The 14,557-nt window shown below is 45.7% G+C and overlaps 1 protein-coding gene across 1 annotated transcript; it reads right to left on the bottom strand.

The window, feature by feature from the left end:
- Positions 1–1,447: 1,447 nt before the first annotated feature.
- Positions 1,448–14,258, bottom strand: brsk1b (BR serine/threonine kinase 1b). The gene is made up of 19 exons (XM_062532178.1): positions 13,961–14,258; positions 12,543–12,637; positions 11,913–11,998; positions 11,551–11,691; positions 11,087–11,203; positions 10,907–10,940; positions 10,450–10,518; positions 9,110–9,256; positions 8,220–8,251; positions 7,902–8,066; positions 7,251–7,348; positions 6,923–7,076; positions 6,396–6,456; positions 4,512–4,794; positions 3,896–3,944; positions 2,946–3,069; positions 2,327–2,540; positions 2,038–2,127; positions 1,448–1,617 (listed from the first exon to the last, which is right to left on the bottom strand). The coding sequence occupies exons 1-19, from the start codon at positions 14,043–14,045 to the stop codon at positions 1,448–1,450; spliced, it is 2,214 nt and encodes a 737-aa protein (XP_062388162.1). The 5' UTR covers positions 14,046–14,258.
- Between the last annotated feature and the right edge of the window lie 299 nt (positions 14,259–14,557).

Here is a 14,557-nt window from a genome sequence, read left to right on the forward strand (position 1 = left end):
GAAGTCGTGCTCTTAATTGACAATTGCAACTAATTGTCTTTCTCACAATTACCAGCAGTTTATGTTACAGTTTTCTCCTCCTTTCCAATAAGACAAATAAACACACAAATAAATACAAAAAAAATAATTTCAAAAATACATAAATAAATAAATAAATAAATCAAATCAATATTTCGAAAATAGCTTTTTTTTTGTTTTGACATTCACTATATTGGCTTTTTTTTTGTCTCATTTCACAGACAGCAAGCATGTCTCATCATTTAAATCAAGAACAGAAGACAATGAAACAAAAAGTATTCAGAACTCTTTCCATTTTTGTGCCATCAATGCCCCTTTCTCTTTTTAGTTCCCCTCCCTCTCGGGCTAAGAACCATTCCTGCTTCCTGTCCCTCCCAACCCCTGACCACGTTCATGCATAGGACTTGCCCAGCAGCCCTAGTGCATGGGGCCGGGAAGGAGCCGTTCAGGACCAGGAAATGGGACTTTCTCATCCCCGTATACAGACTTTGGAGAGAAGGGGTGGGTGGGGGAGTAATGTCCATTCCTACACCTCTCTGTGTCTCGTTTTCACAGAGGTTCGTGCGGACTGTGTAGTGTGAAAAGGACAAAAAGACATTTCTGTGTTCAAATATTTGGTAATTGTGTCCTGTTCTGTTCAATTCTGTTCACTCTGGTGTGTCCACCACGAGTTAAGAGGACCTTTTTTTTTTAAAAAAAAAAAATCTTGTTTAAAAGGCAAATTAGTTTAACATTTGTTCGTTGTTGGGTGAGCTCACACAGATTGTGCCCCTGAAAAGGATACTTATGATTTAACTAGCTAAACCTCAGTCTGTGGCAAACTATTAAGAATTTAGGTAGCTTTTTTATAGCAGAATTTGTTCATTTCCTAAATCAGGCCCCTCTTCACGATTTCTTTTTGGTACTACTTCGTGTCAGTTTTTAATTTCACTAAGAACCACAGGACGACCAGCAGGCTACTAATTTGGGTTATCTGACTGTCCCTGTGCCCCCAGAAGACTTCATACATTCTCTCCTGGTTATGCACAACATAACTAACACTGCTGCCTTTGGCCCTGACCTTCACGTATAGGACACATATATGTATACATACACCCACAAGCACACCCATACAGATATATATACATATACATGAATTGACCATCAGGTGAGCTCTTGGAACAGACGCTTCCACTGATGTCCTCGGTGATGGATAAGGTAAAAAGTAGGCCTCCTGGTTATCAAAAAATGCATCATGTTCCTCCATGGTGCTTCTCTAGCCTCCAACTACTGCTGCTGTGGTGGATCTCAGGGGTGGCTGGGTAAGGGCGGGGGAGTTTCTATGGGTCTGTGGCGAGCTTTTTTAGGGGGAAGGCTTTTTTCTTTGGGGGAGGGGGGGGGGTGTAGAGGTTGTATAGGGGGGTGTGGGTAGGCGCCTGGCCCAAAGCCCTCAGGGCTGAGACTGGGTTCCGTTGGAGGAGAGCAGGCGGGTCTTGTCTTTGCTGGAGCCCCGGCGTTGCAGGCCTCCGCTGTCCCGGTCGCCGCCTCCCTCCGAGCGGCGAGAGTTCTGGCGGCTCAGGGAGCCGGGAGGATGAGAGGACAGCTGCCCGTTCTTCTCATCTGATCGGGAAAACAGGAGGCAGAGAGGCGATTGATAGATATAAATAAATATAGATGGGTATCTCTCAGTTGCACAACAAATATTTTGATATTTATTTAGCAATAATCAGTTTACCCAGGGCATGAAAACAGCCCAGGACATAAACTATGAAGTTCTCATTCATTTCACTGTTATATAATTTATATCGTGATTCATCGATGCATTGCACTACAAGATGCCATCATTTCCCAATGTCGTAACATACACCTTCCATACCAAACTTGCAAGGTAAGAACGTCTATGTGTCTGTCTTTATATGTAGTGCGTGTGTGTGTTTGCGCATGTGTGCATGCATTCATGCATGCGTGCGTGCATGTGTGTGTGTATGTGAGAGAGAGAAAGCATCAGAGAGTCCATACCTGTAAGCTTGTGACACTCACCAGCAAGTGCCTGCACAGAAGGCTGATCATGAGTACTGAGCAACTGAGCTTGAATAGACTCTACCACCCGTTTAAACCTGCGACTAGGACCTGAGATCACAAATGCGTGCGCACACACACAAACACACACACATACACACACACACACACACACGCACACACACAGAAATATATAACACAACACTTGATTAGAATACACTCAAACTTTCACACCCTTCGAATTTGTATACATTTACAGTCAATCATTAATTTCTTGCATGCTTTCCAAACATACCATTCTGATCTGTACCTGATATAAGAGTGAAGGTGACACTGTAAATTCCCATGTCCCTCTTCTCCTCCTTCTCCTTGCCCCTATCCCTCTCTCGCTCCCTCTCTCCTTCGGAGAAGGCAATGTCCACCTGGAATTTGACAGGCTTCTGGAAGACAGATGAACCTCCGGAGGACTTATATTCCGCCCGGAAACTGGTCTGAGAGATGACACTGTGACTGAGAGAGGGAATCTTGACAGAGACAGAAGAAGAGATGGAGACAGAGGCGTGGAAATGGGGAGGACATGATTGAAGGAGAAATGACATGAGAGGTAGATATGGTTTGTTAATGGTGGTTGGACACACATAGAGAAAAGACAGATAGACGGACGGAGAAGATTTTCTGATTGAGATTGATTGATTGAAATTCTTCAGATACAGATATGCTTGTGCTTGTACGACACAGACACAAGGCCAACTGGCTGATTTACAAGCCTTGCTTACTAATTCAAAAGCAGAGGGCACATAATCACATAGTTTCCTTTAGCCTTAGGCATGACTTTGGCATTTGGTATCAATAACTACTTTCCTGTTTCTAACCCACAACAGTAAGAAAGTAAGAAAGTAAGTAAGAAAGACAGAAACCCAAACTCTTACTGAGAGGAATGCATGGACGATGTCTGCCTTTATTGAGCTCAGTGGTTTGTCTCTGATCACCACAAATATCTGCTCCTCCTTCTCAATACTGATGAAGTTTCCAAACCAGGACTTCTTGGCCAGCCTGTGCCAAGAGCACACACACACATGCGCACACGCGCACACAGACACACACACACACACACACACAGAGAGAGAGAGAGAGAGAGAGAGAGAGAGAGATCAATACTGCAGCTGAACAAGCAGGCAGTCAAAGGGACTAGGAAATGAAAGATAAAACAAGCTGCACACTAGAGACCAGGGAGGTACAATCAGTATGGTATACAGGACAGCTAGATAAAAAGTAAAGGTGACGACAAGATAAGAGAAAGACTAGTTTCCGATAGAACAGTGACATAAGGCTAGATATACAGTATGGACATAATACTGTATAGGCCCCCTCATAGAAATCAATACAAATCTAGCTATGTTTTTTTTTTAACATGTGTTTGTGTCTGCCTCTCCTTTATTCTAGCTTTTTTGCCAGTCAGCTGTTGTTTGTAAATGTCTGTAGTATGAGACAACAATAGCTATTCAGGAGAACATGTTTCATTTATTTAAATCTGCTAAAACTGAAAACCCATAAAAACAGAGAACATTTTGAACTGTTCAGTTGAACTGGATAATTCTGTTTTGGTTAAACTGGATCTTCTGTCTGCAATCATAGATTGGTGGATGCCTTTGGCAACCTATGAAATTCTTACGCAACTGCATTTCAGGATCAATAGCATATTGGACCCACCCCTTAAAAGAGTAAAGAAATTAGCATCAAATGTCAATTGTTTCAGTATCAACTGTAGGCACTTGTCAACTGCTCCCTCTCACTGTCAACAAAACACCATTGAACAGTTTCCCTCGCACAAAATCATAGGAGGTGAATGGGCAGTCAGATGATCATTTATCACACTCACTCTGGGCTTGACTCTGGCGTTAGACTCGACATGTCCTCAGATGTAGGAACTAGAGAGAGACAGAGAGAGAGAGAGAAAGGGTGAAGTGAGAGAAGAAGTGAAGTAAGACAGAGAAGGAAAGAGAGACTGATGCAAGCAGATCATCAGGGAGGACAGATTTTTGCCTCCAGCAACTGTGCATGTCACAGCATGTCTTCGCTGACGAAAAAAAACAAGCAAATATTTATGACCCACAAACTTGTATAAGCGGCATGTATAAGCTCCTATAGCTCAACCCTGTGTAGCCTGTTTGGTCAGTTTCCTTTGTACGAAAACGAGCACTTGTGAAACCACGTTGTCACCTACCCCTAATATGTACAAAAGAATTCAGGTCAATGGAGCAAGTACGTCTCCACTCTGTACTTAGAAAACATACATCTCATTTTGACTGATAAGAAGAAAAATATCATGCTTTATTTTGACAGATATAGATTATAAATATGCTCATTTAACCGATGTTTGTCTGTTCACTGGAGATAACAGGCAGGACCTCAATGTTGTTGGCACCTCATTTGAGTACTCGTGCTCTGTGCTTCTCCAATTCTCCCCCTAGACCCAAACAGTGGCGCTCTCTCACCTTGCAGCTTGCGCCGGTGGAAGCGCGGCGAGCCCAGCAGGTTGTTCTTGAAGGAGTTGAGGCGCGTCCGCCAGTGGGCGGAGCTGCTGGCGGCCATCCCGCCACTTCCCCCAGGACTGGAGGGCGGGGTGAGGGACAGGGAGCCTCCGGCCACGCCGCCCCCACCCTCGGCGCGCGAGGACGAGGACGAGGACGAGGACGAGGGAGGGGTGGGAGGGGGGTGCCCGGGGTGGTGGACAGGGGTGCCGAGAGGGGTGGGGAGCGGGGAGCCCTGGGGGGTGACCTGCGACACATGGGCAGAGTTAGGATAGAGGCTCTTAGTTACCGACTTGAGGACGGAGGGCGTGGGGAAGACAAAGAAGCGAGGGATAGGGGAGAGGAGGGGGGAGGGAGACGGTGAGGGCGAGCGGGGGCCCTGGAGGGGGAGGGACTTCATGGATTGGAGGTGGGGCCGATCGGAGGCCGCCTTGGATGGCAGCGTCTGGGTTTTTGGATCAGGCGCACGTTGGGACCCCCGGGGAGCGGTGGCACTTCCTGCTTTGGGGTCTTTGGGCAGGGTGGTGGAAGCAGAGGTGACTTCGGACTGGCTGAAAGTGAACACGGGGCTCTGATGGAGCAGAAGAAAGAGGACAGAGAGGAGAGGAGAGGAGAGGAGAGGTGGGGAGATGGAGAGATGGAGAGAGCAATGGTCATGAGAGTTATGATTTGTGGCGATTTATGACGAGCATTAGCAGACTCTACTGATATCTTCAACATGTGCTTTTGTCATCTGTTTCATTTACTGCACAAACGGTTAAAACCGGTCAATGATCACGCTCTACAACTATAGCAATCGAGCCATCTATCATTCTCTGGTCTCATTTTCTACAGGCACACCCTGCATACAGGGGGTATTGAAAAGAGAGCATACCGCATATATGAGTTGGTTATATATGTGTATGTGTGTCACTACCTGTGTGTGTGTATTGAGGGGGTGGAAAGAAGAGTGAGAGGAGATAGAGAAGAGAAAGAGAGAGAGAGAGAGAGAGAGAGAGAGAGAGAGAGAGAAAGACAGTGAGACAGAGAGACAGAGAGAGGTAGGAAGGGAGACAAGAGAGTATATACTGTATGTGTATGAGGGGTGTTGGGTGCTGAATTGACCTATATGTGTCATTGATTTTTAGTACAAGTAGAAGGTCAGTGGTATGGGAAATGGAACAGTATGAGGGAGATGATTTTAGTATGATAAAGCACACTGAACTGAGGAGAGCTTACACACCAAACACATTTCTGCCACAGATCCATTTAGTCATAACATCACATACAGTACATACTACACTCACTGTTTTCCTACATAGATTGCCTTGCAGTACACTGAATTGGTTACAAACGTAAACATACTGTAAACATATTTAAACATTCACTTCCTAATTGCCAGTTCAGAAGTGACCATGGAAAGCATGTCATGTCAACTAGCTTAAGAGCAGGAGGATACTTTCAGTGTTTTGCCAAAAACAGTTTGCACATTATGTCCACAGTGTTTATATAACATGGCTTTAACAAACCAGCCCTGGATTAGTTTGTGTGCATCACAAGCTGGATCCAGCCATAATGATGGATTTAATAATCTAGATTAGATTAGAACTGCAATACAGGATCAGCACAGTACTGGCCAGGAGAGTGATTTCAGTTACCGGTAGTTCAACTTCAGTGATAGCTGACGTGTGTGCATTTGGATGTGTGTATGGCCACATATGTGTAAGGCAGAATAGTAACTGTACAATATATGGTTCTGTTTTTTTTTTGCAATGACCAAGACAGTTGTTGCTGGCACCAGCCCTGGGGCGGTGTGGTGTGGTGTGTGAGTGGTGTGTGAGTGGGAGATGACCGGGCGGGGCAACTCACCCTGGGGCTGCTGAGGGGGCTGGAGGACAGGCCTGTGGAGGCGCCACTCACCGAGCGCGACCTGTAGGACACGGACACAGGGGTGAGCACAGCCAGCCAGCACAGGCCCACGGCCAGCCAACACATCAGGCAATCAGTCCAGTCAGTACACACGCCACAGAATAAGCCAACACAATAACAGCTGTGTACCGTATGTCTGAGTGGGAAGGTATGTAGATGTATGGAGAGCAGAGCTATGTAGTGGTGGCGTGGGGGAGGGGTGTGGAGGTGTGGTATGCAGTGACTTTGCTGGCTGTGTGCAGATGTGCCAAAGCATTTAGGAGGGTGGTGATAGAGACAGCAAGTGATAGAGATACTGAATGTGTGTGTGAGAGTGTGTGTGTGTCTGTGTGTCTGTGTGTCTGTCTGTGTGTGTGTGTCTGTCTGTCTGTCTGTCTGTCTGTCTGTCTGTCTGTCTGTCTGTCTGTCTGTCTGTCTGTCTGTCTGTCTGTCTGTCTGTGTGTGTGTGTGTGTGTGTGTGTGCGCACCTCTGACTGTGTGAGGATGTGTCCAGGGCTCGGCGTGGCGGTGTAGGCGAACCCTGTTCTGTCACACTCAACACTTCCAGGCTCTTTCTTTCCGGCCGGCATCGGCCATGACGCGTCAGCATAGGAGAGTCCACACGCTTCCGGGGAGGGTCCGCTGTATAACAGACACACACACACACACACACACACACACACACACAAACACACAGGATGTGGTTCTATAGGGAACTATAGGCATTATGTATGGTGAGTGAGTGTACATGTCTGCTTCCACAAATGTATGCGCGTGGGTGTGTTTCTGTATTTGCGCAGACATGGCATGACTCACCAACATCATTTCTGGTTGGCAGGTCCTCGTCCTCATAGCTGGGGTAGCGCTCTTTCCTGTCCAGCAGTAGGTAATAGATCATCTTCTCCTGGTTTATTCTGACAGACAGGGAGGAACATAAGAGGAAGGAAAAAGACAAACAAAGAGGAATGTAAGCAAGGGTACGACAAACAGACAGGAAGGAATGGAAGAACCGCCTCCTGCCATTAAAGGAAACCTTCTTCAGCACAATTACTGTACAAATACCAGCTGTTAACAACCTTCAAGAGTTGCCTTGGCAACGACTGTGTCACATCTACTATTTTAAAACTTCCATGGACTACATGAATCCTAATACACCCAACCCATGTTTCCCTGCATCTGCCCAGTTGCTATCATTCATATTACAGGGATTCCTTGTTACTGAGGAAATCACTGGCTGTGCTATCTATGCTGAAAAACAGAGTTCACACCCTTTACATTTCCGCACAGTCACTCAACACCAGCCCACCTATAAGTAATTGACTTATCAACACACATATCCAGACAGGAATAATACAATTATTTCTTATCACTTGTCAGCACAGGGGGACGGAACTATCTGGGCAGCGTTTTCCCCCCGGCTGTAGCCCTGTGACACAAGCCAGGCCCAGAGGATGATGGGATACTCACTCCTCGCACTGGAGGTCTCGGGCCAGTTTGGTGCGGTCCCTGAAGCAGCCCAGGGAGTGCATGCTGTCGAGCACGTCGGGGTCCAGCTCCGTGAGGGACAGGATCCGCCGCACACACACCCGCCTGGGAGGGGGCTGCTCTGGGGTGGGCTCGTTCCGGCCGCCCCTAAGGGACAGAGGTGGGGGGTGGGGGGGTGGGGGGGTGAGAGCGATGGTGAGAAGGTAAAAAGAATGAAAAGAACGACAGAGGTTTTGATAAGGATGGATTATATGACTGGCTTTGGCAGCTGGATGCTGTTCAGAAAGAAGCTTTACTTACTGATACCAGGCGTGCTTCTGTATTGCTTCAAGCTGTTCAAGGAGCCATTGAAAAATAACAGAACTATCAGTCAAACAGCAAAAGAGCTCAAGGAGTCAGGAGTTAAGGATTCTACACAAAACATGGCTTAGTCACATACCTTATAAATCACAAAAGATATAATAATTCCGAAAAGAATTAGACTGAAACCTATGCCTCTCAGCAACTAAAATACTGAGTGTGTCCATGTTTACTATTCTCTGCAAAAGCTGCAATCTACTCCTTTTGAAAACGGATGCAAATGTCTAAATTTACAACAATGCCATTTTGCAGGAACTGTCTAGCAGTTGAGCAGCATTACAGTGAATTCTGTGCCCAATTGATGACTATTTCATGCGCAAAGAACCCACTTCATCCACACACTATGCAGATGTACTAGGTCAGGAATAACATTACTGTTGATCTAGTAGCATATTTGTTTTCGTCAGTAAACCCAGCATAACGCACTTTTAAGCACTTATCCGACGACCTGGATTTATTGCTGTGTGCATATGGCTCAGATAGAGTTCCAAAAATATTTCTCTGTGTACACAGTTATCACCAGGGACTTGACCTCAGCTGATGTGTGAGTAACCGGATGCCTGCACTGAATGTCTTGTAATTTATGAGGCAATGAAATCTGTGAACGTCTGCTGGAGCCCTGCACAGGTAGTGACTGATGTCTTGTCCACTCACGTTAATGAGTGCAAATCTACACACACATGATGTTTTTCAGATCTGACAACATATACAGTCTCTTGTTTTTTTCTCTCTTTCTCTTTTTTCTCACCCCACTGCTTTCTCATCTCTCTTTCCCCCCCTTTCTCCATCTTTCTCACCCCGTTCCCTCCCCTCTGCCTTGGCAGACCTACCGAGAGCCTCTTCTCAGGGTCCTTCTCGATCATGCCCTTCAGCAGTGCCTGGCAATCGGGCGGAATGAAGTGGGGCATATGGAACACCCCACTCTTCACCTTCTCCAGCAGCTGCCGCAGGTTGTCATGGTCGAACGGCAACGCACCCTGGAAACAGAGGTCAAGAGGGGACAGGGGTTAACCATTTGCACTCAAGTCACATTAAGCAGAGCTAGGGAAACAGAATGGACGTCACAGTTCTGGGTTTTAATCATAAAACAGTCACAATGAATCTTTTTCCTAATGACCAGACGTCACGATATCAGCAGGCAGTGACAGTGTTTCCAAAAGATATTTGAGTGATGAATCGTGATGTATTACCAATAACCTGAACCGTTGCTTTTTGAACATAATGAGCAAGCATAACAATCATCAAAACCTGCCGTTTCCTGACAGTTATCAGAAAAACAGAAAAAAGTAAACAATGTAAAAGTCGCGCACAGCTGTGAATTGAGGCTTGATTGAGTCATTTGTGACCCTTCAAAGCGAAATCAGTCGCTTTGCGCACAACGTTATTTTGAGGAAATCCACAAAAAACAAACTTCCGAGGTAAAATGTTGAATTTCACGTTTTCGCATAATTCGACAGTATACAGTCTACAGTTTCATATCGTGAACTAATTTCACGGAAAAACATACGTCTTGACTGTTAAACCCGGCGAAGACTCAACACATTTGCAGTCATCCCTGTTGCTTCTGCTTAAAAAGATGATTTCTCCTCTGGCATATCATGACAGGAGAACCATGTCAACTTTGGATGCGGTCATCTTAGCGATATTTTGTGTAATACCCTCGATATACATATCGTTGGAAAGCTTAGTTTATGGCCATTCACGTGAGCACAATAACTTAATTTTGTACATTTTACAGAAACTACTGGTTTCGCTTTGCAGGGTCACATTTGGTTAGTGCTGCATACAGAGTAAAACACGTGTGTGAGTGTGTGTGTGTGTGTGTGTGTGTGTGTGTGTGTGTGTGTGTGTGTGTGTGTGTGTGTGTGTGTGTGTGTGTGTGTGCGTGTGTGTGTGTGTGTGTGCGTGTGTGTGCGTGCATGAACTTGAGCCAATCCTATGTGCAACTAATCTGAAGCCAGAGATGTTAAATGGCAGACACAGACATCCCATAAGCAAAGAGTTATGGGTGACTGAGAGTATATGGATACAGGAAGTCAACAACAACCTGAATGACATGCAGAGAACAGAAAACAGAGAGTGCGAAAGGGAGAAAGAGAGAGAGATAAGGGGGAAAGACAGAAGAGAGAGAGAAAGGGATGAGCTGAAAAGAGAAAAACGAATAGCTCACCACGAGCAGTGCGAACAGGATGACTCCACAGCTCCACACATCTGCTCTGCGCCCGTCATATTTCTCACCCTGAAAACAAACACAGCCGCCTATTGTTACGGTTACGCATACGCACAAAGCCACAAAGACACGCACATACCAACCACACACGGCTGGACAGGATGACCACATAGTCCAAACACATACACAATCACTCCCTACACATGCGTACACAATTACACAATTGCCCCTCCACAGACACACACACACACACACACACACACACACACACACACAGTACAGCAAAATTGCTTTAATCCCAAGATTTCCCATGGTTTCCATATTGTCTAACTACTAGTGGCACCACAGCATAGATACAAACACACACACACACACACACACACCGAAAAAGGTATGCTAATGACACAGATGGAACCTACAGGTGAGACTGCTAACATGTTGCTGATATATGACTTACCCTGATCACCTCTGGGCATGCATAGTGAGGGGATCTGAAAACACACAGAATTACATTTATCCACATCATACATGTGCAATACATACATTATACATGTCCTTGAACACACACACACACACACACATACAGACACTCACACAAGTATGTATAGCCATAAATAGACTGAACCATAATACTAACCCACAGCTCGTCTCCAAGAGACTGTCTCCTACTTGTAGTGAGGCCATGCCAAAGTCAGCGATCCTGATGTTGTTCTTTTCATCCAGCAGCAGATTCTCTGGCTTTAAGTCTCTGTGACTGGAGGAGAGAGAGAGAAAGAGAGAGAGAGAGAGAGAAACAGAAAGACGAAGAAAGGGGAGGGTGAAGGGCATTGATTTTATGACTTGATTTGTTACCTGTAATGTTTACTCAGCCAAACCAAGCAAATAAAATAAGTCAACATCTAAGAACACATAAGAAACACATCATTAAAACATGTCCTCAGAGAAACATGCACAGAACCACGGACACATTCCCTTTCTCTCTAGCACACAATCACTAGCACACACGCACAACGAAAGATACACCCTACATATCATATCACACATAAATGCACACAGACATCACAGGACACTCTCGTCATCGCTCTCTAAAGGGAGGCCTACCATATGGAGTGGCTGTGGCAGAAGTCCAGGGCCGAGATGATCTGTCTGAAAAACTTTCTGGCTTCTTTAGGGGTCAGCCGGCCCTTCTTCACCAAGTAGTCAAACAGCTCCCCACCCGACACATGTTCTAGCACCAAGTACCTATAGCACACAGACAGGAGAGGGGTGGGGGTGGGGGCTGTCAGTTTGCCACTGATTGAATTTGTGCAGGAGACGTAAATACAGTCACATCTCATCACATCAGATGAGCACAGACAGAAGCTGCAAGCAGTTCTAAGCCAAGAAATGTGAAACCGACTCTTGTAGACAAACACAAATGGGCCGATACACACACACAAAGAGAAACAGACTCACATACTTACAGATATTTGTTATTCTCATAGACATCATGCAGCTTCAGAACATGAGGGTGTTCTATTAGTTTGAGAATAGCTATCTCTCTCTCCACCTGGACAGAGAGAGCGAGAGAGAGAGAGAAGAGTGGAAAGAGGGGAAAGAGTGGAAGAGTAAAGAAGGAGAGAAAGCTGGAGATGTTAATCAGCATAGCTTCTGCTTGAGGAAAAGAGGAGAGGTGCAGAGGTGGCAAGTGGGTGATGAGCATCTGCAGACAGCGCTGTATTAACGACACAGCAGCCGATAGCAATGCAAGAGAGGAAAAACGGAAAGCTGTAACGGAGCTTCGCTTGAGGAGGGTCAGATTTAGGCACAAATGCTTCCCCCCCCCTATAGGAAACTCTAATTTCTGCATTTGAGACTAAAACAAAGTGGGTGAGAGAAATGGATGCTCATTCAATCCACTTAGATACAATTCATTCAGATGGACAGAATCAAGCCCTGCCCTGAGGTACTTCTTTAACTAAATATCTTGATTTGGTCAGAAACATTCCATACTTTGGAATTGGTCCATGATATTTTCTTGTAGCGTTTCAGACCACAAATTCAACACAGAAAGCCACGGCGCAAAGAGATCGGCAAATGTCTGTTTTTCTTACCTTCATGAGAACCGACTCTGACAGTTTCTCTCTGTTCACAATCTTTATGGCCACCTTCTGCCCTGTGATGCAGTGTACTCCCAGCTTCACCAAGCCTGGAGGGGAGGAATGGGAGGGAGGGGGGTTGAGAGCACTTTAAAGGCAGAGAGGAAATACAGGAAACCTCAGACAACAGAGAGAGAGAGAGAGAGAGAGAGAGAGAGAGAGAGAGAGAGAGAGAGGGAGAGAGAGGGATAGAAAAAAACAAAGGGCTTAATGCCCCCTCCTGCCACTCTCTCTCCTTCTCTCTCTCTCTCTCCCTCTCTCTCCCTCTATCTCGTCCCTTCTCGGCAGACAGTGACCCAGTGGGATTGAAAAGGATATGTGAGTGAGTGATGACATCACCAATCAGGTTTATCCAGACCTGATCAAAACGAACATGTCATGAAACCCTATCCCTGACCAAAGCTTCAAAACGCTGAACACACCAGCCCAGGAAACTGGTCTCAGGGATCTTGTGGCTTCTTCTACTCAAGGCCAACAGCCCAGTTTCAATAATAACAGGCACTGTATACATGTCACCTCAGATGAAAGGGAGTGCAGCACCTAGACGTTGTGTCCTGTCCTGCATGTGTGCAACAGCGTGGTCAGGACAGGACCAGTGGCTAGGTGGCTCACTCTACGCCTGCTTTAAACTGACTCGAATTTCCTTGCACACTTATCGATTACCAGCTGACCGAAATATTCCAGCAAATACACACACACACACACACACACCACTCTTGTCTGCCAGCCGAGTGACACATTAGGCTTTAATACAGCTCCATGAAGTGAGAAGTGGTCTAACGTGGTTGAATATCTTCACTGTGGAAATATGCAAAACCACCATGCAGCTTCATAAGGTTACGAAACATACAATAATGCATGTTCATTCACATTGTACACCAAAACCGAGCATCAGACGAGTTGGCAAATATAACTCATAAAGTAAATGCTGTTGGGTCACTAACACCAATAACAGACAAAAATATCATCCATCAGTAGGCAATCACCTACACCTCATTTCAACAGTGTGACCTCTCTCATTCTAATATCTAACTCAGCATGAGACAACTGTCAATACAATGGCAGCAGCACGGACATGAGAGAGAGAGAGAGAGAGAGAGAGAGAGAGAGAGAGAGAGAGAGAGAGAGAGAGAGAGAATCCTCGCACTGATTCGTTGATTCGTTAATATGAGAATTGTTAATGACCACAACAGATGACTAGGCCACTGCCCATGCATAAAGTTAGGCTGCATGCTTTCAAATGATCAGGCGAGGATCATGTAAACTGCTGTCCATCATTACGAACCATAGATAGTTCACGTAAGTAACATTAATGTTTCACAGCTTGACACATTAGAGCTCAGCAGGACACTGACATGAGTGCTGATTCTTACCGGTCTGCCCTTTCCCCAGAGTCTTCTCCAGGCGGTAAGGCCCCACATACTGTGCCGGCTGACTCGACAACTCCTTGCTGGACATTTCTTCAAACGATTTGTTTCCGCGACCAGAACTCTATCAAAAATCAGAGTTTCTTCCAGGGGAGTCTGCTACGATGAGTCCTGCGCGCTGAGTAACCCCGCCGTAGCGACATTACAGACAGTGAGAGGGGACAAGGAATGGCCTACGCTTCTAGTCGTGATGACAATAGTGTGGCCTACTCACAACCACTTTCCAATGATGCTCACAGCTAATGGAAATATTAACTAGATGTGTAGCTTGATACTGCTAATAGTCATAAACTATGGTCTGGGATTAGGCCTATGTCAACTAAAGAGACGTAGGCCTGGGCCTATGTTATGAATGCGCATCAAACTGAATCAAAGATCCATGATAAATTAGGGTGACTATATGAAACTATGTTCTGACAGCAGGGATATCGAGTTAGCAGATATAACATAGCCTGTGTCTTGGACAAAAATACGCTGGAGACACAAGAATGTTGGTGATGTAGATAAGAGTCTGGTAGGCTAGATGTCATCGCAGATTCAAAG

The sequence above is a fragment of the Sardina pilchardus genome, chromosome 3 (genome assembly GCF_963854185.1).
Source record: "Sardina pilchardus chromosome 3, fSarPil1.1, whole genome shotgun sequence".
Classification (NCBI taxonomy): domain Eukaryota; kingdom Metazoa; phylum Chordata; class Actinopteri; order Clupeiformes; family Clupeidae; genus Sardina; species Sardina pilchardus.